Source organism: Rhinatrema bivittatum, chromosome 5 (genome assembly GCF_901001135.1).
Source record: "Rhinatrema bivittatum chromosome 5, aRhiBiv1.1, whole genome shotgun sequence".
In the NCBI taxonomy this organism is placed as follows: Eukaryota; Metazoa; Chordata; class Amphibia; order Gymnophiona; family Rhinatrematidae; genus Rhinatrema; species Rhinatrema bivittatum.
Window position 1 is genome coordinate 349,876,948 of NC_042619.1, and position 27,395 is coordinate 349,904,342.

The 27,395-nt window shown below is 44.0% G+C and overlaps 1 protein-coding gene across 6 annotated transcripts in view; it reads left to right on the plus strand.

Moving 5' to 3' along the window:
• GPM6B (glycoprotein M6B) overlaps positions 1-27,395 on the plus strand; it is a 220,040-nt gene that overhangs the window by 179,960 nt on the left and 12,685 nt on the right. For all 6 annotated transcript variants that reach the window (XM_029604564.1, XM_029604559.1, XM_029604563.1 and 3 more), the window contains exons 2-4: positions 23,943-24,129; positions 24,272-24,428; positions 26,463-26,634. In XM_029604564.1, the coding sequence (XP_029460424.1) occupies positions 23,943-24,129; positions 24,272-24,428; positions 26,463-26,634 (516 nt within the window). The remainder of the gene's footprint in view (positions 1-23,942; positions 24,130-24,271; positions 24,429-26,462; positions 26,635-27,395) is intronic.

A 27,395-nucleotide genomic window follows, 5' to 3' on the forward strand; every position in this document is an offset into this window, starting at 1 on the left:
TCATGCTCTGAAAAACAAGTTTTCTGATAAAATAAGCATCCTCCAAGCAGAGGGCATCATTTTGAAAACAGTGTCGATGGAAGATCTTTGTGTTTCTTCTCTAGCGTCCACCACTCTTTTTTTTTTTTTCCTTGAATAAATATTTCCTGATGTTGGTCTCCCCCATCCCCCCCCCCCCCCCCCCCCGAGTTTCATTTCATGACCACTAGTTCTAGTTTCCTTTCCGATGGTAAAGATTTGTTGGTTGTGCATCGTTTGTAATACCTTTCAGGTATCTGAAGGTCTGTATCTTATCTCCCCTGCGCCTCCTCTCGTCCAGGCTGTGCATATTCAGCCTCTCCTCATGAGTCTTCCGATGCAGACCCAACACCATTTTGGTTGCCTTTCTCTGGTCCACTTCCCTGCTGTCCCAAGCCTTTTGGAGATTATGGTTATATCAATTGTGCACACTTATCCAGGGCGCACGCAAAGCCCCGGGACGCGTGCAAGTCCCGGGGCTTTGCTTGGGGGTCATGTTGGGGGTGGTGTGGCATTGGGGGGCGTGTCCGGGGGAGTGCGGGTGGTCCATGGGCAGGGCCAGAGGCGGGGCAGAGTGCTCCGGCACAGCGGCCTGGGCAGGGGCAGGGAGCTGGCGACACGCGCAAGTTACGCCTGCCAGAGGCGTAACTCAACGAAATAAGGTAGGGGAGGGGGATTTAGTTGGGGGTGGGTTAGATAAGGGAGGGGGGAAGGTGGGGGGAACAAAAAAAATTCTCTCAGAGGCCGCTCCGATTTCAGAGCAGCCTCGGAGGGAACGGAGGCAGGCTGCGCGGCTCGGCGCACGCAAGGCTGCTGATTTTGCGCAGCCTTGCGTGCGCCGACCCCAGATTTTAAAAGACGCGCGCGGCTACGCGCGCGTCTTTTAAAATCCGGCGAACTTTTTAAAAATCTGCCCCATAGTGTATTTTAAACTTACCCGGCCGGATAAATCTGAGTTTCTGCACCTTGCATTTTTTACATATGCGAGCATGTTTGTGCGCGTATATATATATATATATATATTCACTTTTTATTTATTGTGCGTATCTGATCTGTGCGGGTTATAAAATGCTGTAGTAAATTTGTGTGCACGTGAGCAGTTTTGAAAGTTATCCTCCTGGTAAATAAATCAGTCGGTCTCTATATCCAGGCATTTTCAGAAGGGTATCTAACTTGCATTGATTTAATGTTTTGAAAAGAAAAGAAATCCTGCCTATAAAACGTCTTTCCCAGCTTCGGAACCTGTTTTGGCATTCTCTTATCCCTGAATCCTTGATAGTGAAGATATTGTAAACTGGCCTGTGATTGTTTGGAGTAACGCGATATAACAAGTTTCATAAATGAATGATGAACAGAGATTTTTTTTGTAAACACATAAGGGCTAAACATACTCTTAAAGCTTTCCCCATTTTGTATCTATGAGAAGTGTTTAGTACGTCTTGGGTTGTCTTTTTTTGTCTCTTGTAGCCGTGATTGTGTCAGAGGGCTGGCAATGTATTTTTAATTCAAGCTGTAGGTTTCCTTTGGCTCAGTTACAAGGTATTAAATGGACCTTGTAATTGAGCATTTTAGCTTTAAAGGTGCCCCCTTGTTTTCATCCCAGCTCATCCCCCTGGAGGTGGTGGGGGGGAGGGAAAGAGGAGCAGTCAGTTGTGCATCGTAGATTTGGCAGCAGCAGGAGGAGGAAAGACAGTGGGAGTGAGTGGGATGGGGAGGGAGTGTGGGGTGTTTTTTTTAATTAAACTTATACTGTGCAGATGGCTTCCTCCCTCAGACAAAAGTACATTCTCTTCAAAAGCATCTCAGACTGGCCCCGGGGATTAAATGCCTTAAGTGTTGCAGAGTTGAGGCTTTCCTTTGCTATTTTACCTGTCTTGACTGCGTTAGCCCAGGCAGCCCCGGGTTTCCATTGCTGACTGCAGAGGGACCTGTGGCTGGGGCTGGGAGGGTGAAATATTTAGAATTAAAGGCTCTTCTTCTTCTTTCTTCCCCCTATCTCCCTCCCCTCCCCCCCCCAAAAAAAAAACCCGACCTGGGTAAAATGAAAGGGAAAGGTACTGAATCTTTTTCATAGTGAAGCCATGCTATTTGTTAATATTGCATCTACAATTAAAAATTCAATAAAATTTCAATATATTCCACAGCACAGAAATGTGTGTCCAGCTCACACAATTCACTAAATAACTAAAGGTAGGAAAACACCTATTCTGAGTGTTTTTCCTTATTCCTGTTCAGGTTCCTCTCTTATCTTCATCGTCTCGTGATGCTTTTTAATATTATTCTCCTTTCCATTCCATTTGCCTGGCATCCTTTCATCTCAATTTTATACATCTTTTCACCTTTTTTTTTTTTTTTGAGCCGGGGGGGTTAGAGGGTTGGGTCCGGCAGGTTTTCTCCTGCTCTCTTGGCGCTCCATCTCAGTTGGGATCGGGACCCAATGCCGTGAGCCTTCATTCACAACTACCTCCTGTTACCCCCCCCTCCCCCCCTCCATTTTATATCCCTTCTCAACCCTGTCATCGCAGCCACAGTCCTTGGTTTGGGGGCCGTGCACCAGGGCTTCCTCTAGAAGCCCTGAATTTGAGGTCCTTAAATAACGGCCGTTAGGAGTCGCCACTGCCTGATGACTGGGGATTCGGTCCCCATGGTATCCCCTATTCCTGCTGGTCTAGGGAGCAGATCCTCCTTAGCTACACTACAACCAGACTGCCCCCCCCCCCCCCCCCCGAATTTCTCACTGCTATCCATCCCATGCATCTAAGCCTCATACCTGCCACTTAACTGTCTTTCTCAACCCTCCTCTCAAATTCTTTCACTTTATAGTGTGCTTATTCTTTTCGTGTCCCCAAACCTCTGCTTTTGTTCCCTTCCTCTTCTCATCATGCTGCTTCCCTTCCCTCCCCTCTGCAAGCCAGAACAGCAATGGCAGAAAAAGGAAACGTAAGCGATGTGAACCCTTGTGGCTGTGTTGAGGTTGATGCAACCAATGGGGTGAACCCTACCTTCACTGACAGCTGGTGGAGGCTTGCTAGCAAGAGTCTGGTCTAGGGCTTCACCTATACCAGACCCTTTCTCTGCAGGTTGAGCCATTGGGTTCTGAGGCCAGCAGATGATGGTCTCTTATAGGATGGAGTAGATGGAAGTACAGGGCCTGGCAAGGTTCAATCAGAATAGTCAGGCAAGGGGTCAGAGGCAGGTAACAATCAGGATAGTCTCAATCCAGGCAATTGATGGGGAAAGTAAGTAGACAGCACTGGATACTTCTGCAAGAACTGAGACCTGGACTGTCTGATTTAGTTTATTTTGATCTTTTTTAATTGAATTAATGACAATTGTTGGTGATTGGATATATCAATCTTATGCAAAAATACATTGATCATTTATTTTAAAGATGGTTATGGAATTAATTCTAATTATCTTCTTTGCAATTTTTGTTAGATAATTCTAAATTTTAGCAGATGTTGGTGAGATTACATTTTCCTTATTTGGGCAGGAGGAACTGCTTGGGAGCGATTTCCCTTCCGCGTACTTATATAAAGGATGCCCCTTCAATCCTTTAAATATGCAGGACAACATTAAGTTGGAGGGAAAAATGAAGCATTGCATCAATAACCTTTTTGTGCTTCAGTGCACAAGAATATCCCCTCCAACAACAAAAATTTCAGGAAGCGTTCTGCGATCTTGGATAGACACCAGATGGTCATAAAAGTGGATGAGATCATTATTGGAACGCTTTGCAAGAGTCCCACTGGGCTAGAGAGCATAGCCAAAGTGTTGTTTATATGGAGTTCATGGTTTCTCGCTCCCAAAACCCGATGCTGAAAATTAATTCCAGTTTATTATTACGTACTCATGTAGTGTTTAATAGTCTGAAATTAATTTAGTGCATTGGGATCAAAATAAGCAATGGCCATGTAATCATCTCAATATCAAATCAATAGTTAGACTTTATTCATCAAGATAATCCTCTTCTATGGCAATGGTCATTACATCATCTTGTTCCCCAGTGGGGGGGTCAGTTGGGACTGAATTATGGCCCCCATATTGTATAGGTTCTCATGAACAAAAAGGCCAGGAAGAGGACTATTCTCGGCTCATAGCTCAGATCCTTCATTTGGATTCTAGCCAAAAAATGGCTGAGAGAAGGTACTATAACTTAGTCTGTGTCTAACAATGCTGTGTAGACCCCCACCCCCAACTAACTGAGGATTAAGCAACACAGCTTGTACTGTAAGCTTAAAAGCCTTCCGTCTTTATACTTGTGGCTCACAAATCACTTGACATATTCTGTAGGGAGTACTCTTAACGTCATCCAGTTGTGCAGATGCAAAGATGCTGCAGAACTTGTTTTCTAACATTTTCGCATAAGAAAACATCTTTTGAACAAAAATAAAGAAAATAAGTAGATTAAAAAATCACATGGCTTCTCATTTAGGAACAATTTAAAAACTCTTGAGGCATTATTTTTGCGTGCACTTCACCAGATTAAGTGCCAGATTTGAAAATCAAAATTCCTTTTTATCTTCTGTGAAAAAAATCAGCGATAGAAAACAGTTCACTTGCATGCTTTGAAAGGAAGTTGTAGGTGTTGCAGGCGTGGACCCTTGGACTGAGATGGAGTTGACGCACCCTGCAGGTCTCCACCGTCGGCTGGCAGAGATGGCTGTGGCAGAGGCCCAATTGGAACTTCACATACACCAGCCCTCGTTACCCTTAGGTTGAGCCCTTGGGCCCCCGGGCCATTAGGATTTGGACACTGGCCTCTGCGGTAGAGGCGAAGATCCATTGAAGTCGTCGAGTTACAGGCCAGTGTCCGGAGCAGGCTGTAAACAGGCAGAGCCAGAGACAGGCAGTGTTCAGCAGAGTCTCTGTCCGGTCAGTGACAGGTGGAGTTCAGTCAAGATCCAGGCAGTGGTCAGTGGCAGGCAGAGTTCAATCAAGGTCAAGAGGCAAGCTGAAGTCAAAACCAGAGATCCAACCGAGGGACAGGAGAGGAATGCAGGAGACAAGGAACTCGGAAGACAAAGCTAAGGAACAGGACTGACCATGAAGAGACAAAGACCAGCGACAAGGAACTGAAGTCTAAACATGTAGAAGTGAAGACAGATCAGGGACAAGGCAATGAACACAGACCTGGAATGTAGGAACACACTGAGGAAACTAGCTCTACCAGGAGGTAGTTGATGTATTGCCGAGGCACCAGACTAAGAGCTGAAATGGCCTTGTATACGCCAAGGTAGTGATGTCTTCCATGGGTGCCATTGGGTAGATTCCCACCATGGGTCCTTTAAGGGTAATCAAGTCAGGTGCATGCGTGCCTGGGGGAGGGGGGGCACCGGGGGAGGTAGTGGCGTCTGAGACAGATACTGAGCGGGCAGCCTGCCGCTTTTTGGGAAGCAGGGCTGTATCGTCTGCATCAGGGATCGGCGGAACGTGGCGGCCAGCCGCACTCACATCCAGGGGCCTACCCTGCTGCCTACGAGGAACATGCTAAGCTCGGGACTGGAGGTAAGGATGGCGCTTTGGGAGGCTGCTTCACGGAGCGCTGGACACAACAGTAGGGGGCAAACAAAATTTATAACTAAACACTGCTTTATATGTATTCCTGAGATAAGAACCTTTTTATGCTGTATTGGAGGGGCACAATGGATAAATGGCAGAGGTAGATACTTCATTTACAGAAGAGAGAGCTTGCATAAACATTACAAAACAAAGTGCAAAAGGTGTGGGGCCAGATGGGATATATCCTAGGATATTAGTGGAGCTCAGAGGTCCTGGCAGCATCATTGATAGTTCTGTTCAGTCAATTTGTGTTTGGAGATTGTAGCATTTCTAGAGGATTGGAGATGGGCAAACATCATCCCACTTCAAAAATAAAAGTGGAAATTGGAAGGAGTCTGGTAATTTTAGACTAGATATTATCAACTCTGTGCTAGGGAGATCATGCCAAAGAAATCCTAGGTTTCTTTTCTGGGTGACCAAGGAATTTAGTTAAGCAATGGTGCTTCATTAAAATGGAAATGTTCTTAATACCCGTGGCACTTGCAAGGCCACGATTATTTGGTACCCATGGGCTTGCAAGCCAGTTTTCAAAGGAAAACCCCCTGTGGTGGTTCCTTTCGAAAATTCAGGGGTAGTTCGGGCAAAACGGTAATGCCTGTGTAGAGTGAGACCTCATCTGGAGTATTACATGCAGTTCTTTCACACTTATCTTTATTAAAGTTTAATTTGTTGAATTGACCAGTTTTGAACAGTAACTTAGCAATACTGTAATTATGAGCTAGGGGTGTGCAGAGCCAAAAAATGTTATGGGTCATTCATTCTTTACTTAGGTTGCAGTCATTCATCAGGTACATCTCAAACAAAAAATTTTTCATTTGTTTTTTCGTTTTTACATTGAAGTCAATAGTGGAAGCAATCCATAGACCCCATAGGCCCTCCAGGCCTAGGGCCTAGTCCATTGGCCTAGGCCTGGAGGGCCAAGACCAGGCCTTCTATGTCTTTTCATCAACCAAAAATGACATCGTCCACCTGGATGTACTGCAGCGATACCACTGTGGCCCCTTGTTCCGAAGCAGATGGTGTCATTTTGATAAACGGCCATACGTTTTAACAGACATCCATCAGAGTGGCGTCATCCACTCAATGAACCAAAACGGTGGAAAACCTGGGCCTTGGTGGGGCCCTGGCAATGGGACCCAGCCTTAGCCCAAGCCCCAACATTGGGCCTGTACCTAGACCAGACCCCAGCAATGGGACCTGGCCTCTGTGACTGGAGCAGTCCTGCCAGAGGCCCCCCATTTTTTGTTTTAATATGTGAATATGAAAATACCTGAAACGTTTGGTAATTTTTGGGTATTTTCATCAGAGGCTATTTTCAGTTCATTTCATTCATAACAAACTGAAAATGGCCTCATTTATCATGTTTTGCACATTTGGTTGACATGCATGAACATCTAATATGAGCAATTAATCTGTTTCTTACAAGGAAGGTCCAGTACTAATTACATTATGCTTTGCATAAGCCAAATAAGATGTCTATACAGACTCGAAAGAGGATAGATCATATTTAACTAATGCAGAAAATCATTCCATCGCTGAAGTCTGCCGAAACTATGTATAAAGCGCATTTCCATCTAGAAGCTATTACTAGCTTTACAGTTAACAGCAAATAACTAGCTAAATTTTATGTACAATATTTTCAGTACCCACATACAGCCCAAAAACATCTGTTGTCCATTTAATAGTGATATGCGCTCCAGAGAAGAACTGCTTTATAAATCTTTTGAAATGATATGTGAAGTAAACATGTATATCCTAGAGGAGAGCAAAGAGGGATATAGCGACATTAAAATGTGTGTGTAACGGGTCCTTTGACACTTGAGTGTGGCTTTTTGAGAAGCTCTGGGAGAGAAAGACCCTTGAACTCTCTTCTGGGGTTTTGCAAAGGACTGAGGATGAGTGTGAATGTCTGAAAAGTTTAGTCTCAAGAAAGACAAGTAATGAATAGCCTGTATATGGCAAAATAATATGATGTAGGTCAACCCATTTCTCAGGACACACCTAGTCTGTCAGGTTTTCAGGTTACCCACAGTGAATTTGCATGAGAGAGATTTGCATGCGTTGTCTTAATTGTATGCAGATCTCTCCCATGTTATATTCATTATAGCTATCCTGAAAACCTGACTGGGCTGTTAGGTTGAGAAACCCCTGTGTTATCCAATGAGAAGTTGATATTAGGTGAACTTCAGATGATGTACCTAGGGGTGTCCCCTTTGAGAGATGGGGAAGAGAATCCTCTATAAACTTGTGTTCAGAGTTTGGCGGGAGGAGAGTGAAAGAAACGCATTACAATGCTGGGTTTCCTGAGGTGACTCTTCTCAAGAGTCACCTCAGGACTAGATCTAACTGACTCAGAATCTGCATTCTCATCCTGGCATCAAATCACTAGTAATATTGCTGACAAACTATGCCCATTACTCGCCAAGAAAATTAACCACACACCTAACCCTAAGAAACCCTTGTATACCCAAGAATTAAAGGCACTGAAACGTAACCTCAGAAAATTAGAAAAGAACTGGCGTAAAGACCCATCTGCTCCACAACTTGCCAAATACAAACAAGCCCTGCACATGTACCGTGAAAATATCCTAAAAAACAAAACGGGATTTTCACACGCAACGCATTCACGAATTCCATTTTAACCCCAAAGCACTATTCGAATACATAGCCAACCTAACCAAAAACTTCTCCCACCTATCCCTGACGAAGAAGCTGCAAACAAATGCCAGGACTTAGCCCAATTCTTCCATGATAAGATAGCAAAAATCATGACACAAGTTCACACAACTCCATCTTCATCATCACCAACCACACCCAAGACCCATACTACAGCACCACAAGCAACCAAGAACTCCTTTGAGAGCACCACCCCCTCTGAAATTGAATCATGTCTTAAAAAAAAATGAGGCCATCCTCACACCCATACAACACTACCCCCTAAACTCTCCTCGCTATCCCCAGTACTATATCTCAACCATTAGCCCAAATTATAAATAGATCTCTCACACTGGGTCAAGTCCCCCCGGCCTTAAAACAAGCAGTGATCAAACTCATTCTGAAGAAACCCAAATGAACTCAAACTACCGCCCAGTTTCCAACTTACCTTTCATATCAAAAGTTATGGAAAAAATAGTTAACCTCCAGCTTTTGGAATACCTAGAAAGCAACAATATCCTATCCAATTCACAATATGGTTTCCGTAAATTCTTCAACACCGAAAACCTACTCTTTTCACTATCCGACCACCTACTCAAAGGATTAGATAAAGGCCTCTCATTCATACTCACACTTCTAGACATATCCGCAGCCTTCGACACTATAAATCACAATGTACTACTCGATCGGCTATCTGAAATCGGAATCAAGCAATCCCCCTCTGCTGGTTCACCTCTTACCTAAAAAACAGACAGTTTAAAATTAGAATAGGTAACCAAGAATCCAAAGCATTCGAACTAATACAAGGTGTCCCCCAAGGCTCCTCTCTATCCTCAACCCTGTTCAACATTTATCTTCTGCCCCTCTGAAACCTGCTCTCAGATCTTGGCCTCAAACCCTACATATACACAGTCGACATTCAAATCGTCATCCCAATCACAGACTCACTACCTAAAACTATCAAAACATGGGAAGCATCACTTGCTGCCATCAGCAACTTCCTCTCTAATCTCAACCTTGAGCTCAACACCTCTAAAACAGAAACCATCTCAAACCTAATCAACACAACACTCCCCCGAATTCAATTCTTACATCTCAATATGCAAGGAATCTAGGAGTCATCATTGACGATCAATTCAACCACAAAAAATTCATTAACACCACCCTCAAGGAATGCTACTTCAAGTTGCAAATCCTAAAAAAAACTTAAACCACTTTTACATTTCAATGATTTCCGGAGAATACTACAGTCTCTAATATTCGCCAAAATAGACTACTGCAACTTGTTACTCCTTGGCCTTCCAAAAAACACCATCTCCCCCCTCCAATTGCTACAGAACAGAGTTGCAAGCATCCTCACCAACACATGCAAGAAGAACACATAACCCCAATCATCAAAGAACTACACTGGTTACCTATCCAACACCGCATATATTACAAAACCCTCACTATAATACACAAATCCTTACACAACCCAGATATGAACTGGCCCCACAATTCCTTCACCTTCCGCAACACAAACAGACCCACCCGATCACGCTACCTAGCAACCCTAAACATTCCCACTCCCAAACTGACCCAGTACAATGCTACCAAAGAACGCGCCCTATCCATTGCCGGCCCCACTCTCTGGAACTCAATGCCCGCCGACATACGCCAAGAACACTGTTTGCACAAGTTTAAACAAAAACTAAAAACTTGGCTTTTCACACAAGCATACTCATGATCTCAAGGACACTACACTGCATCCTATACCACCCCGACTCCCGGCCCTCACAATTAATCTATGCTCCCCCTTACCTTAACACTCCACCACACAGTAGCTCTCCTCTCGGAGAACACTAACCCTCCCACAATTATGATCCTTCACCATACCCAAGTTTTATCCCACCAAGAACTGCATTGCCCACCAAGTACCGCATTGGCCACACATCTAATTACATTATGACGTTAATTATACCAGTCAAAATATAGATATGTACTATACTGTAGTATTTATCAACCCCTATTTGTCACATTATAAACCTATTTATGTACTAAACAAATATCTGCTTAGTTGGTTCTATTAAACTGTTAAATTGTTGCTATAGTTACTCTGTAAAAGCTGTTATATGGGTTACACTGTAAAGCTCTGTTGCTGAATCCTTGTTGCCTGTAAACCGATATGATGGCCAACAACGAATGTCGGTATAGAAAAACCTTAAAAATAAATAAGGAAAAGGATCTGCAAAGACTGAAGCTGAAATAGTTTGTAATCTGACTGCTGGAAACCCTAGAAATAAAAGGATTTGTTTGTTTGACATAGTACCTTTGTGCGAGATCCTCCTTCATTCCAACATATGGGTTTGATAGAGTCTGGTATCAGCCTTGAAGAAAGGTGGGGGTCATACAAAGGGGAAACGTATGTTTGGTAAATTTGGTAACTTGCTAAATTTAATTTATATTCTGCTTTTCATGACTGGTCAGCCACTTCAAAGCAGATCACCTTCAGGAATCACAGGTATTACCCTGTCTCGGGAGGGCTTGCGATCTAAGGGGGTAATTCACTACGCGGTATCTTTCCCTGAGAGGAAACGACCCTGCGGCTTTGTGACTCCCGTGGTATTTTTCCCTGTGGAGGTCCCCATTTTGCATTTTTCCCGGGTCTATGGGGCCACCAACACTTAAAGGGGCCAATGGCCCCAAATAATCCCCCCCCCCCCCCAAAGTGCCAAACCCTAGGGATCTGCATAGACCCCACCACCTTAGGTGAACCTTGTGTAAATAAGAAGTAAGAAATAGTAAGTTTTTACCATCAGTGCAAGCCCCACCCCTAACTCCTCCCCTTCACTGACCTACATCTGGGCCCCTGGAGGCCACACCTCTGCTTGGATCCCCTCCTTTCTCGGATGGCCGAGTGCTCCTCCACCTTGGCCTTTCCCCCTGGATCCCCTTCTGTATCAGGAAAGGATCCCTTGTTGTCTAGGGGACACCCACTTCCCTGGACTGACCCCCGCCCCCCTTACTCTCCAGAAGTGCACTGCTGGCCATGTTCCAAAACAGTGCCGCCCTCATCATGTCAGCCCCTTTAAGGCAGGGCCCCGGGACCCTTGGGATATGATATGCGTTAATGTCCCAAGGCTCTCAGGGGAAGTTGGACACAACTCAAAAGTTGTAGCTAGCATCTAATCAAATAGCGTGGCTTGCGATTTTTTTTTTTTTCAGTAAGCTGTGTTTGATTTGCATAGTTTAGTGTATTAATGAGCTCTTTAATAGGCAAATGAGCTTGTTTAAATAAAAATGGTTCCGAGCTAAAATAATGTGAGATATTTGAAATATCTTGCATTATCTCTGCATTAGGTCATTTTTAACCATACGAATAACAGCCTAATGCGACTTGGTGAGTGACCCCCCTCTAAATTTGTGGCTGATGTATTGAAGTTGTGAAGTGACTTGCCCAAGATTCCAAGGAGTGGCAGTGGGGATTTGCACCCGGGCTTCCCTGGTTTCCCAGTCTGCTGCTCTAACCGCTAGACTGCTCTGCCATTCAGTATTGTTCTTGCCCCTCTGTGCCAGGTCCACTGCATCGTCCGTTTGACCAGTTTTTGCTGAACCCATAGATCCCCTGCTTAATCGCATGCTCCAGGCACCAAACACCGGGCAGCTCTCGCGTTTTACGTGGCAAATTTATAGGGTGAGATAACTATTTTAAATAATGAACAAGAAATGAGCATTTTATAATGGAAAGGAAGCTCTAGAACAAGAGGTCATGAGAGACTCAGGAATATCGTTAGAACGCATTTATAAGAAGAATATTATTTGGGGGTGGCTGTGCAGGTTTTATGCTTGGGGGGGGGGGAGGGCAGTAGAAGGAAGAAATGTTATGGATATGTTCTTAGTTTTCTGTTTTTGGGAGGGAATGATGTAATATTCTTGTGTATATTTGGTCTTCTATCACAGAAAAACAGCACTGACATTAAAAGGGGACCCATTGGCATTAGGCTTCATTAAATAGTTCTGCAATAGCCTGGATTTTTATTGCAGATTTGTAAGAGACACATTTTCCTTCCATGGGCAGTAGACTTTCAGTATTTTAGTTGCAGAGTTTTGTGATTTGTAGAAGTAAGAGTCGACAAGTGAGTTGTAGGTGATATTGTTTTATTGTATAATCTACCCTTAAACGAATGCAGAAAATTTTGGGGTTTGTTTATGATACTCACAAAGCTCAGCATGTCCAACTTGAATGCTTAATTGTAGTAATAGGTAGAAAATGTACTGTCTTCCAACAGCTTATTAATTGGTGTGTGCATATTAGATCAGATGTTGGTATATTAAGGCCTGAGGCCAGAAAATGAGGGCTGCTTGAATTGAATGCACTTAGAATTGTAGGCTGATCCTATAGTACAGATTTTATTCTGATCCTGAAGAGTGTGGATACATAATTTAAATCAAAGCACATCTAAATAAGCATTATGTTTGGAACATACTGTAATAATTTATGGCTATGTAAGTCACAGCTAGGATCCAATCAGAGTACAGAACCTCTAAGTACATACTCTGGTTCTTAAACACAGATAAAACCACAGGGTGGAATTTGCAAGGCTACAGTTGTGACCACACACTCCTTGTAAATGTAATCTGAGCAAAAATGCATAAAAATCACCATGCATAGAATTTTGATTTCATTTTTAGAAACGCATACTGCTGTATAAAAGAATACAAATCAAAACGCATTAAAGTAGTAGTTTGTTTCACTGATCTATACAACATACCCTTCGTTTTCATTGTAAAAGAACAATTATAGAAAGTATTCCAAAAGTAATTAAGAATTGCAATCAACAAAGTCTTGATTGCACACGTCTTCACACCCTTCGTGATAGCGTACCCAAATTGGCTCCAGTTAAAAAAAAAAAAAAAAAAATTGCCTGCCTTATCGTCTTGCTACAGCAGCCCTTACTGATAGGATTTGCCCCTCCATGGCTGCAGGAGACAGAGGATACCTTCTCCCTTGTGACGTCAGATCTAGCTATGAGAGGTGTGGCCTTAAGCTGTTGCCAGTAGCTTCTGTCTCCAGCAATTGTGGACCAGTGAGGAAAAGTCTTTTGTCGGCTCCCAGAGTCCTGGTTAGGACTTGGCCTAGCTGAGCTTACTGGTTCCTGGGGCAACTGTCTCTACTGGACTGCTTTCCCCAGTGGAAACCCACTCCCAGAGAGAGATACCAGAGCATTTCCCTCTTCCCTTGGGCTCACTCCCAGTATCTCTAGAGGTCTGCTGGAGTAGCCCTAGTAAGGGGGGGGGGGGGTGTTTCTCTATTCCAGGGGGGTACTGGGAAGTGGGATGCTTGGCAGGATAGGGGATCATCATCTTGCCCCCTCCATCTCTCTCTCTCTCTCTCTTCATCCTCCTCTCCTCTCCCTCTCTCTGTACTGGTGCAGCCTTGTCAGTGGGGGAGGGGATAGAGGAAGGAGCGAAAAAAGCAGTTTACTGCTCGCCAGACTTAATCTCTGACGCCATAATCCTTGGAGGAGGTAAGTCTCTTTGTTTTCCCCTTTGGATCAGTAGCCAGATGTCCTGTGGGACTGGAACTTTGCAGGGGGGGGGGGGGGTGGAGTGAGAGGAAAGTTGGAAGTCTGAGCACCTGTGACAGTGTTCAGGCCTCTGTGGCAGCCTCAGGACTGAAGCTGCTTTTTGCTGTTCAATTAAGCCGTGGTAGAGCTCAGGAAGACCCGGGCCAGTAGCTACAGTGAAGTGACAGGATCCTTTAAGCAAGGCCACGGGAGGAGCTGAGGCTGTGCTCGGGGGACCAGAGCTGTGTTTTGGGTACAGAAGAATTTTTTTTTTTTTTATAAAACGAGGAGCAGCAGCTTCTAAGACGAGCCGTGGCAGCACTGGTGTGTGTGAAGCGTCTGACTCCTCCCTCGTCACTATAGCAAGTCTTTGGGGGGGGGGGGGGGGGGAAAATTAAATAGGATGATGAGTCATAGGGGTGTGGCCTGTGCTACTAAGAAGCTCCCCACAGTAGGTGGCTCCCTGTGCTCAATTTGTGACTGGGACACGGAGCAAGCTCCTCGGGGGAGTAGTGGCTAACACTCTCTCTCCTGCCGAGGAAGAACAGGAGCAGGTTGGGAGGCCTCTGTTAGGAGCAGCTGTGGAAGCAGCTTCGGTGGTAACTGTTGTGTAGGGGTGGGGCATATCTGACGCAGAGGATCTGAGGATCCCACGTAAGTTTCTGCTTGGGGGGGGGGGGGGACGACCCCTTCTGAGTCTTCCTCAGTAGGAAAGCATGGTGTAAAGGCTTGGCCTGGCAGAGATGTGGTCCCACGGGAGGGCTTCTCGGGGATTTTAGGAGCCTTTTTCTCCAGAATTTGTGCTCCTTATGTACCGGGCCTGCCCTACCTGGACCCCTCATGCTTCTGATGATAGAGGTGTGCCCTTAAAGCTGCAGGAACTCAGATTCCTCTATCCAGAGCTTTACACAGGCATCTAGGGATGGGTCCATCTGAGAGGGTAGACTCTGTCCACTCTAGACCCTTAGATTCTATTGAAGGAGGAGGGTTCCAGTTATTTATTTATTTATTTTTAATTTTTATATACAGACATTCTTGTATAATATACAGATCATACCGGTTTACATTAAAACAGGAGATGCAGGAAAAAAGTTACCTTTGTCAAATACATTTAACAATGAAAATTTCATAGGGAAGATTGATTGCTTGATTACTAACTTAATGGCTGCTCTCAAGATTTTGGGCTCCAAGAGAGAGATGAACAGATGGAAGGGGACCCGACCCTGCAAGGAATCCGGAAACACTCAAAGGCCCTTCCCTAAAAACTATGGGGCTAACAGAATGGGATTCCCCTGGGGTGGGGGGGGGGGGGGGGGGCGGGTAATGAAGAGGGGGTAGACTCATGAGTAAAATCTTTCACCTTCCTAAGGATCTCTAGGGTGGATGCCCAATTTCAGCAGTCTCTGGCAAAACTACTATTCCAGTCTGAGGCGGGACTGCTTTTAAGAGACACCCCCCCCCCCCCCCCCCCCCCAGGATAGGAAGATTTAGGCGATCTTAAAGCAAGCCTTTTCTACTAATGCCTTACAAGCCACTATTTGCGGGGGCCACATGCTGCAGGCAGTAGTGTGCTGAGTTCAGTAATTTTCAGAAATGGAAGAGAGAGTAAGGATAGAGTCTGGCATAGCCTAGCTAGCTGATACTTTATGATCTTATTAAGATGGCCTCCAGAACTGTGGCATCGGGGGTAGCCGCAAGGAGGCTACTTTGGCTTCACTTTTGAACGGCGGATAATGCATCCAAAGCTCACCTTTTGAAAATTGCCCTTTAAAGGGGACCTCCTGTTTGGCAAGAGTTAGAAAAACTCAAAGATGTAGGGGAATCTGGACCTCAGCGGCTTCTGGAGGAGAGGCTTCGTTCAGGTACGTGAGACCGAAGGTGCCAGAGCTTTAGAGAACACTGAAAGGATAAACGGGCAGCCACTTGCCTCAGCAAATCAGGAAAGCTAAGATCCATCTCTTTTTCGGGAGCAAGAAAGGCCAAGGGTGATTTCTGTGCCCCTGCAGGCTCGAGTCGCCCCCTCCAGTGATAAACAGAGAGTCCTTCCCATGATAGTGCCAGTAGGTGGCAGTCTTCAGCATTTCTACATGTGTCACATTTCTGGATGGAGACACTCCGCTCCATTGTGTCAGTAAGGAAGGGAGAATTTGCGGACTCCTTCGATCTGGTAGAAGCCTGTTTTCTTATCCTAATATGGGATTCCCATCAAAATCTCTTTTAATTCTGAATCCTGGACAAGCATTTTCAGTTTCAAGCCTTATCCTTTGGACTCGCGATTGCCGGCGTCCGGTTTCTGAGCCCGTGGCTGTCGGCGGGCTCGAGAACAGACACCGGCAAAATTGAGCGTTGGCTGTCAAACCCTTTTGCCCGTTTTTACCGCTGGACCTAATTTAAATACTGAATCGCGCGCACCGGCGATTGGCCGGTACGCGCGCCGGGAGAGCGGGCGTTCGCCCACTCTCCCGCGGACTTTACTGTATCGGCCTGTAAGGAAGGTGACATTTAATCTTACCTGATGATGTCCTTTCCTTGACTCCTACTAGACTATTCCAAGAGCCACCCAGAATTAGGTGCTCCCAGGTCCTAGCACAGAAGCATCATTCTGTCTCCTTTAGGAGGTAGAAGGTGTAGGTTACATCCCTCCCTTTAAGAAAAAAGGGGAGGAGGAAAGAGAAAAGGACAGATAGAACAAACAAAGAGAGCAAATTGCACTCCTGATTTTTATTTTTTGGTCACTATTGCCACCTTTTTTTGTTGGAATAAGGTGGTAGTTCCTTTCTGGCTTTGACAGAAGGTTACTAGCAGCTGCTTAAGGTCACACCTCCCTTACAGCTGGACATGTCCTTTGTGTCCAGCAGCTGTGGAGGGTGAAATCCCATAAGAATGTACTGGTCTAGCAGGAGAGAGGGGAAGTTATCGGGTAAGATTAAATTTCACCCTAACAAGGTCTATAATAAGTTTAAACAGAGCCCATTTGTGTCCACTTACAGCAGTTGAACTGATTCATATTCTCCTGGATGAAGAATCAAGATGTTGCTATTGTATGACATGAATTTGAAGCCTCAGAAAAGTCATCGCTGCCTGATCTCAGATCCACCCCAGCACCTGGGCTCTGCTCTCGGCATCTCACAGCAACAAGAGACACCGGCAATGGTTCTTAAACACGTAGAAGCTCCTTTCTTAGAACACGTATAGTCACATACGCCTCCCCATCCTAGCTACAGCATGCACCCTGGAGTATGGAAATTCATAAGCACCATGCAGAGTATGGAGAACCAAGCCCTGCTTTGGCACACATCTTCCTCCTTTGAGTTCTTCTGGCTCTGTCTCACCTGTAGGCTTTGAGACAGGCAGAACATACACGGAGATTAGATGTAACTTATTCTGAGGGTTGGTTATGGCAGCAGTGGGAGGAACTCTGGCAGCAGCCAAGGGTAGCTAAGTGAGCTGGCTACCTGCGTCACACTGATTTCTTTCTCTTGCACTTGTATGTAGGGAGAACTGGTCTTTGGTGTTGAGATTGTATGTCTTGGCCCCTCCCTGCTCTTTATTTTAAAATTTCAGAGAGAGACTGGCAGGTCTTTCACTACTTCCCTAACTCTTTCTGGCCATATGAATCCTCTGCATGCCTGCATTGCCTGCTCTATGGAGGTTGGTGTGCCACACAATATATAGGTGTGTCTTGGGCTTGAAAAGATTGGGAAACACTGACTTGGGGGACACTGCACGCATTCGGGAGAAGGTTTTATTTTATTTTATTTATTTATTTAAAGTTTTTCTATACCGGCATTCATGATACAATCACATCATGCTGGTTTACAATTAACAAGGGGTGTAAAATGAACTTGAAACATGGAGCAAGTGAAGAGAAACAATGAAGTTACAATAAAACAAGGCTGCTCAAAACTGGGGGAAGAAGAAAAAGCTAAAATATTTAACAAAATGAGGAGTAATTTTTTACAATATTCTGAAGCGACTGTCTATAGTTGTTGAATTAAGATTCAGTTAGGGTCTGGAAAGGCTTGTTTAAACAACCAAGTCTTAAGCCTTTTTCTGAATGTTGGAAGGCAAGGTTCCTGCTAAAGATCTGGTGGAATGGAATTCCATATCAATGGTCCTGCTGTGGAGAAGGCCCGGTCTCTAAATGTTAGGTGCTGTGTGGTTTTGGTTTGGGGTACATGTAGTGATCCTCTGTAAGCTTCTCTAATGGGTCTGGAAGAGGTATGTCGTCTGAGCAGCATTTGTAGGTTAAGTGGAGCATGGTGATGGATGGCTTTATAGATAATGGTGATGGATTTCTGAATAATTCTGAAATGTATTGGCAGCCAGTGTAAGTTTTTGAGGATGGGAGTAATGTGGTCTCTTCTCCTCGTGTTTGTCAGTATTCTGGCTGCCGTGTTTTGGACCATCTGAAGAGGTTTGGTGAAAGATGAAGGGAGATCTAGTAAGATAGAATTGCAATAGTCTATCTTGGAGAAGATTATTGCTTGAAGAACCGTTCTGAAATCTTAAAAGTGAAGGAGTGGTTTTATCCTTTTCAGTACCTGTAGTTTATAAAAACAGTCCTTAGTTGTTTGGTGGTTGAATGATTTTAAATTCAGACGATTGTCAATTATTACTCCCAAGTCTCTTGCTTGGGTGATGAGTAGGTTGGTTGGTGGACTCGACGTGATATTACTATTTTCCGGGGAGATGAGGAGTTCACTCTTAGATGAGTTTAGAATCAGGTTTAAGCTAGCGAGGAGGCAGTTGATTTCTCGAAGGCAATTTTCCCAATATTCCAGTGTTTTAGTGATGGATTCTTTAAGGGGGATCAAAATCTGGACATAGACGGCGTATAGGAAGTGTTTTAGATTCAGTTTGGTTAACAGCTGGCACAGTGGAAGAAGATAAATGTTGAATAGCGTGGGGGATAGGGAAGAACCCTGGGGAACTCTAGGGATGAGGTATAACGGGGTGATTCTTTATTGTGAATTCTAACCTTGTAGCCTCTGTTACTGAAGAATGTTTTGAACCATGCAAATGCAGTTCCAGTTATTCCGATGACAGACAGCTGGTTTAGGAGGATGGAATGGTTAACGGTGTCAAATGCTGCCGAGAGGTCAGTAAGAAGGATTGACCTTTATCAAGGCCCATGATGAGGTGGTCTGTCAGGGATATGAGTAGGGATTCTGTGCTTAATGCTTTACGGAACCCGTATTGGGTAGGGAACAGTATTTTGTGATCCTCGATGTAATCAGATAGTTGAGCATTAACTAATTTTTCCATGATCTTGGCTATAAAAGGAAGGTTGGAAATCGGGCGGAAGTTGTTGGGATCTTTAGGATCCAGATTTGGTTTCTTTAGGAGTGGTTTGAGGGAGGCCAGTTTAAGGTCGTCTGGAAAGATTCCCTGAGATAGTGAACAGTTTATGATGTCAGCCAGTGTTTTGGAGATGGTGTCAGGAATTAGCAGGAGATGTTTAGTAGGGATTTGGTCGAAGGGATGGGAGGAAGGTTTCATTTTCTTTAGTACCGATTGGATCTCTGAGGCGGTGATGGGTTCAAACGATTCAAGAGAGATGCCTTTGTTAAGGAGATGATATGCATTAGTAGGAGAGTTGGTGCTAGAGGGCAGCTGTGTTAGGAGGTTGGCGATTTTGTTTTGGAAGAAAAGAGCCAACTCGTCAGCTTTGGATTGTGCTTGGTTACTAGGGATATCTGGTGTGTTGATTAGTGTTAATTTGGATACGTTCTGGTCTCGGTGCCAAGCAATATGAGTGATATGGAACAAACACAGCACATTACCAGGCTAGCGCCATCCCTATGGAAAAGCATTGTGGTGGCAGCATTATGTTGTGGGGATGTTTTTCAGTAGTAGGGACAGGGGAGGCTTATGAACTTCAAGGGAAAGATGGATGGTGCAAGGTACGGGGCAGATCCTGGAGGAAAACTTGTTCCAGTCTGCCATAGACTAGGGAGAAGATTACAACTTTAGTAGGACAATGATCCTAAGCACAAAGCAAAAGCAGCAATAGAGTGATTCAGCAAGAAGAAAACAAACATGGCCTTGAGTGGCCCAGTCAAAGCCTAGAACTGAAGCCAATAGATTGTGTTCTCAACCCTGGCCTGGAGGCATACCTAACCGATTGGATTATCAGGGTATATATACATAATGAATAGGCCTGAGACAGATTTTGCATTCATTAGATTTGCAAATTCTAGGTGTCTCCACCTCATGCCTATCAATCCTGCAGATCCAACTGGAGAGGGTTGTGAAACACTGCAATAAAAAATCTGTGGCAAGATTTGAAGTCTGCAGACGATCCTCAGCCAACTTGAAAAAGCTTGAGTTGTTCTGCCAAGAAGAATGGGCAAAATCTGTACCATCCCTAGTGCAAAGTTGGCAGACAATGCATCCTAAAAGAATTATGGCTGTTACTGCTGCAAAAGGGGGCTTCCACCAGGTATTAAGAGTAAAAAAAAAAAAAAAAATTAAAAAAAAAAAAATATATATATAGTTGGTTTTTTTTGGACTGCATAAGACTGCATTACTTTTCATGATGAAGTTATATAATATGTTATGTAGAATAGTGAAACTCATACTATTTTGATATTTTTTTAAACTGCAGAATGTGAAAATGTACAATGGTGTAAAGACACTTACAAGGCACTGTATAAGAGACAGTACCTGTTCTATGGAATTATCTGTCTAGTCAAACACTCAGACAAGACACGAGAAAAACCTTCTGGTAATAATTTCCCAGAATCCATGCATGTGTTAAGCTGTAAGCTGAGCCTGTGCTGATTTTTCTTTTTTAATTTTATTTTTATTGAAATTTCAATTCAAATTACATTGAAAACATTATCACAGAAAAAAGATAGAAATAACATCTTTACATATTAAATCCCCAAAGAAATATCATCCACTTTGTTATAGGCAATATGGGGGAAACCATATATTAAGCGGATTCAAAAGAAATACAATTCTTATTAATCTATTTAACTGCAACACCGTATAAGCCCCAGATTATAATTATCAATACCTCTTGGAGTATTCAGGAGTGTGAGTCCAAGTAGACACGCAATTGCTCCGGCTTGGAGAAGATATATCTATCATTATGATAAACCAAAATACACCTACATGGGAACCTTAAATAAAATTTGGCTCCCCAAGAGGTTACTTTGCCTTTCATCATCAGAAAACTTTTTCTTTTCTCCTGCATTTTCTTAGTTATATCCGGAAATAGTCTTATTTGTTGTCCGTAGAATAGCTGAGACTGGTTCTGAAAGAATAATCGTAGAATATTATCTCTATCTGACTGTTGTATAAAAGTCACCATCAATGTTGCTCTTAATTCTATTTTGCATTCAAAAGATTTTTCCGGTATCTCAGTAAGATTATCAGGGGAAATATTGTCCAAATTTTGTGATCTTTTCTTCCCTTCTTTCCGGTAAATAGAATATTTTGGAAGTCGATGGCAAAAGTGCCTCTGAGAGCCCCAGGATTTTTGTAAAATAACTTTTAAGAAGATCTTTAGGTGCCATCCATCTAGTTTTTGGAAAATTCAAGAGCCTTAAATTATTTCTTCTTAAATCATTTTCAATAACATCCATCCTTCTCATCATCAAGCTCTCAGATTTAATCAAATTAAATTGAACCTCTTTTACGCTATTTATTTCAGTCTCAACCTTCTTCACTGAACTTTCCACCTTTTGAATCTTACTGTCCAATCTATGTGTTTCTTCCAAGTTTTGTTTTACAACATTTGTTAGATCATTTATGGCTCTATTCATATTCATTAATACCTTCCAAACCTCTTCTAAGGTAATCTTATTAGGAGTTTCCAATATTGGATTCAAAATTACGCGAATCTCAGTCTCTCTTCCTCCCTTCTCCAAGAAGCCAGCTTCGTCTAATTCAAAACGCCGAGCCTCCTCTTGCTTATCCTTGGAGCCCGACCCCGTTGGGCTTACCGAAGTCGACTGTTGTAATCCGCCTCTTCTCAGGGTTTCACATGTCCTTGGAGTAGTTGGTATCACAGACGTTAGAAGTAGTTGTTGTTCCGCTCCCTCAATTACAGAGGGCTTGTATTGCAAGGCTGGTATTGTTGGTGTGCCGGGACTAAGTGATGTTTCCTCGGCCATAGCGTCTGGCGACCCCTCTCCGCCATAGACTCTCGCGGCCCCTCCCTCCGGCCTCTGGAGCTTGTTCCCAAAAACTTCTTGGATCTGCGGTTGACGAGTGGAAATATTTGGAGTTAAGGTAAGGTTTTCACGGATTCGCGCCTTTCTTTTGGTGTGCGGCATCGGTAATTAGAAATATATTCAAGGCAATAGAAGGACTTCAAAATTCACCGCGGGACAGATGTTTTCGGTGCTCATGGTGTGGCGGCCATCTTGGTTCCCTAGATTTATAATATACTACGTACCTGTGGAAGTACAAGTGTTGAGTGAAGTTTGCCATAATCCCTCCAAATATGAGAGAGCTGGATTATTTGAAAATTGTATCTTTTTACTGGATGGTCCATCTGTAAGAGGCCTACTTGTGCACTTCTCTGCTGTGCTCAGCTGAGAGGATCTCTTTGGGCAAAGCCTTGAATTTTGCAAGGGTTAGGGGATGTACTAGCTGCAAACTTTGCTGGTATGCATTGAATAACACGGAACTGTGGAAGTAGTTCAGTGTCATCCCATGCACACCAGCAGACTTATTACTGACAGAATCCCCTTAAGGCCATTGACCCTGGTTGCTGTTAAATGACCTAATCACAGAGCTTTCCCATCTTGAAAAATGTGGGATCTTTGCACTTTATCTTGCTGAGTACAAAACGCTGCTACTCTTGCAACATAAGATAACAGTGAAAAGTTGCAGAACCCAGAGTCTTGAGGGCTGCAGATAAGCCTGGTTCTCAGGTTATCCGCTATTAATATTCATCAGGCATATTTGCCTACATTTCATTCAAGACCCTGCTTCATTTTCATAGCTTTGATACCCAGAAAAACCAGACCTGTGTGCTCCCCTGCACTGGTATCTTACTGCATTAATTCTTGAACCTATTTGGAGTAGGTATGCAATATGCATCTACTAGATAAATGAAGCTTGACCGACGTGCCGCAAATGCGCAGTAGAGAGCACCTCTACCGCGCATGCGCGGGCGAGCATGTCGGTCAGAACTTGCAATGAAAATGGCGCTGGGAGGAGCAGTAGCGGCGGCGAGGAGCAGTAGCAGCGGTGCGAGGGAGGGAGGGAGGGAGGGACCGCCCCCGGAGATCTTCAGTTTGTGCCATCCGAAGGGGTTGTGGATGAGCTGAGGGAGGGGGGAGTGACTGGGGGGAGGGAGGGCAGGGAGTGAGGGAGGGGAAGGAGAGAGTGACTGAGGGGGGAGGGAGGAAGGAGTGACTGAGGGGGGGGAAGGAGGAGAGGGGAGGGAGTGACGGGGAGGGAGGGGGAAGGTGAGAGGGGGGAGGGAGGGGGACGGGAGGTGGGAGGGAGAATAGAGGGGGAGGGGGAAGGAAATGGACCAAAAAAATTTTTTTTAATGTAGCCTGTTGTTACGGGTTTAATGGCTAGTTTTATATATTGTGAGAGAGTAATAAACTGTGAGATTTGATATTAATTCTCATGCATGTGTGTTGTCTCTTTTTTTTTCAGCTGGTAAACATATATACTTATTTACATATAGAGAGAGATAAGGCTTGGGTCATTTGGTTGGTCCCACTGTCTCTTGTCTGTCTGTGGCTACCAGGTGTCTGCAAAGCACTACTGCGTGTGCGTGCGCATCAAACTATCACAACAGGCACTTTTTGCTTATATATATGTGTGTGTGTGTGTGTATGTATGTGTGTGTGTGTATATATATATATATATATGTGTATATATATAGCAACATAGCTAACAGCAGGCAAAAGACCAGGTAACCCAGCTGTAGCATGCTGCAAGGATATATCCCAGCTGCCAGCCATAGAAGTCTGACCTCTTGAAGGATATTATTCTTTATCCCGGTCAGATTTTGTTTTCTTCCTCATTGGTTCCTGTGTAGATGGAACATTTAGATCCCATGCTTAATCCAGCACCCCACTCATTCCATGTCTGATCTTCAATGTCGCACTATTTTCCTGCATGCTGCTTTTATTGGATCATGTTGTCTATACATTTTCTATTTATTTTTTCCCCCCTGCTCAGGTTGCTTCGAATGCTGTATTAAGTGCCTGGGAGGAGTTCCATACGCTTCACTGGTGGCCACCATTCTTTGCTTCTCTGGGGTAGCCTTGTTCTGTGGCTGTGGCCATGTGGCGCTCACTGGGACAGTAACTATCCTTGAACAACATTTCTCCACAAACACCAATGACCATGCCCTGCTGAGTGAAGTGTAAGTATTGATGCTGCAAGACGGAAACGAAGGAAATGTCCCGAGTTTGAGCCAAAGAGCAGGCAAATGGCAATTTAATATAGCTGATAGACGAAGGGGAAGGGGCAACTTTTACTTTTGTATTTATTTATTTTTGTTATAGAATACAGTTGATGCAGTATGTCATCTATGGAATTGCATCATTTTTCTTCCTGTATGGCATAATCCTTTTGGCGGAAGGATTTTATACAACAAGCGCCGTTAAGGAGCTGCACAGCGAATTCAAAACAACCGCTTGTGGTCGATGCATCAGTGGAATGGTAAGTTCTGCTACATCATAATACGGACAGGATTGACAGGACCACCTGATGGGTTTGGGAGCATGCTGTGGGCTAAGCCCCTGGGGTGTAACTCTGTAGCAACTCATTTCAGGTCTAGTTTCTGCTAATTAAACTTGCTCATGCTTTTTCTATGCAGATGAAGGAGTTTTCTGGCAAAATTTTAATGTTAAACAGCTGTCAATCAAGATGACTTAAAAAGTTCAGTCATGAAACTGCGATTTTACTCCAGAAGCATTTTAAATACAAAATGTATTAAGCTTCTTTTGCTGCTTCCCCTCTACCCCGCCAGCCCATCCATGCTCTCTTATATTATTTTCCATCAATAATCAGGCTGAATTAGCCATTACATGAGGGCGATGTCATCCACTAGCACCGAATGGGCTTCTACTGAGCATGTGTGGGAGTTCCCACGTGGCCGTTGCCTTGGGATCCTCTTCAGTCATTTATTGCCCAAGTTAGTTAAAGCGCAGATGTGTACTTTGTTTCACCTATTAATTTTCCTTCAAAGTACAAGATTTTGGTCAGAATCTGTTTTGCCTTGCCTCACTGCTTCTGTAGCCCCACATCAGCACTATAAACATTTTTTTTCAAATGAAAATAGTTTGCTTCACAGGAAATATTGGGCCAGAAGAAAATATTCGGAATGGTGAGTGGTTTTAAGAATTGCCGATGTGGCAATATAATGCCTCTTGCCAATGGCCACAATTTGTGTTATTGAGGCCTTGGAATGGACCATGACCAGAAGAAACGTGAAGCCTGCGGACAGATGTCCCCCCCCCCATGCTCACAGCGCTCCAGGGTATGGAAGAACTGTCTAACTCCAGAAGGATTTAGAGTAAATCTTCCTCCCAAAGTGCAGCATCGTTTGCCTCCTTGGGTGTAAGGGCTTGCAGAGCAGTTTGTCCAAAACTCCCCCGTCCATTCATGCTGAGCCCACAGGGTCGGGTTCAGCCAGCCATTCTGCGCAGAAGCAGCCGTTCCCTAGAATTGACTCTACCTACTGTAAAGAAGCCTTTGAGCCACAGTGCATCAGCACCGGCGCAGTCAGTTCAGTGCTGGTGCATCAATGCACCTGAAGCACAGCGCTACAGGGAACCATAGGCCGTCAGTCCTGGCCGAGGATTGCCACTATAGTGGCTAATCTGGACGAGAGGTCGGCAGGGGTAGGAACAGCTGGATAGCCGCAAATGAAGGCTCGTGGTGCCTAAGCCCCTATCCCCAACAGAGGTTGGCTTCAATTAAACTAGAAACCCAAAGAGCAGGAAAACTGCTGAACCAAAAAAAAAACCCAACAAGCTGTTAGCTCCTTTTAGTTGATGCTCCAGTGTGGCAGTGCAGTAAACTCAAATTCAGCCTTCTATCCAGTAGGGCTGGCGAGACTTAGGTGTTTAGTGCAAACCATGTGTTTGTGTCCTAGAAGGGAGAGAAGACCAAGAGGCGGCAGCGAAGGTTTGGTATTATGTGGGCATGGGGGGAGGTTTATACAAGGGTAAAAAAATGAAATAATTCTTTTGTGGAACCTTTCATCTAACCCTGGAACACACTGAAAGACAAGGGTGTTTCATAAATGACTTTTCAGAGAAAGCACGCACCTGAAACGTGCCACAATAAGATGTAATTTCTAAACTACTTTTTGTAATAAATGCGTGGATACTGAAATGTCACATAAGCCCCACCAGTCCCCAAAACAATCAGAATGCATACCGTATGTGACCAAACTCTTAAAAGAAGGGATGTCCTTCCTGCAGAAACAATGTTTGTGTACTAGACAAAGCAAATCGCACACTTGAATTGGCTGACAACCCACCTCCATGCAAGAGATGCTAATCAACATAAGAGTTTGAACTGACTCTTGTGAATTTCCTGTAAAAGATAAAAGGTATTTGTTTTAAGGACAACCTATGCTAGTGGGTTTTGCATATTTTTTATTTATTTATTTTTAAATTTCGAAACTTCTTTGATATTTGTATGCATGACAATCTGATGCAGTGATCTTGTGTTTCCCTGCTCTAGTTTGTTTTCCTCACCTATGTGCTTGGTGTGGCCTGGCTTGGTGTCTTTGGCTTTTCGGCTATACCCGTCTTCATGTTCTACAACATATGGTCGTCCTGCGAGGTCATCAAATCCCTGCCGTCAAATGTGACAACTTCGGGAGACCAGATCTGCGTGGATATTCGACAATACGGTAACTCCATTTTAGTTATTCATCCTTCTTACCTGCGATGTCTTGTTTGGGTGAGTTTTAATTTGTCATGACGTGGCCAAAAGTTTGGCAAATACAGCACGATTGCTATACAGTGTGGGATTGGAACCCATGTGGTATGGGACAGGCTTTCAGTTGGCAGTGCTTTTGGCCTGAGATGTGTTTCAACGCCTCCTTTGCGTGGTAATACAGAATTCTGAAAAATGAAGCAAAAAACAGGTTACAAAGAGGGAGCATAGGCTCTTGGGTTACCTCGTTCATTATGGTGGACTGTACTGTACCATGAGAGAGAGCTCACATTTATCTAAACTTTATCAGTCAGAGCCTCTAAATTGGATTTTATTTATACAGTGACTTTAGTAGTACAAGGAGCATGCCAATTAGCTAATGAGCATTTTAATGTGGTTTTTTTTAAATTTCTTCAGTCGTATCCATGCCTCCCCAATGGTAGCTTGAAGACGTACTAAAATATGAAAATCATTTTAAAATCATAAAAATTCATAATAAATTGAGAGATTCCATTAGCAGAGCAGTATATTAAAATATAGCAAGGCAGTGTCAACATCCATCACTCTTGACAGTCCCATCCCAATACAATAGAGCAAGGCTAATCTATAGGATGGAATCTGTAGGATTCTTGAAGGATCAGAGACATTGAACTAAACTGATCCCCTAAGTCTGTTTTCCGGGCCATCTATCATATTGACAGAGTAAAATTGGTTCTATGTAGGGAGGAACCTGAA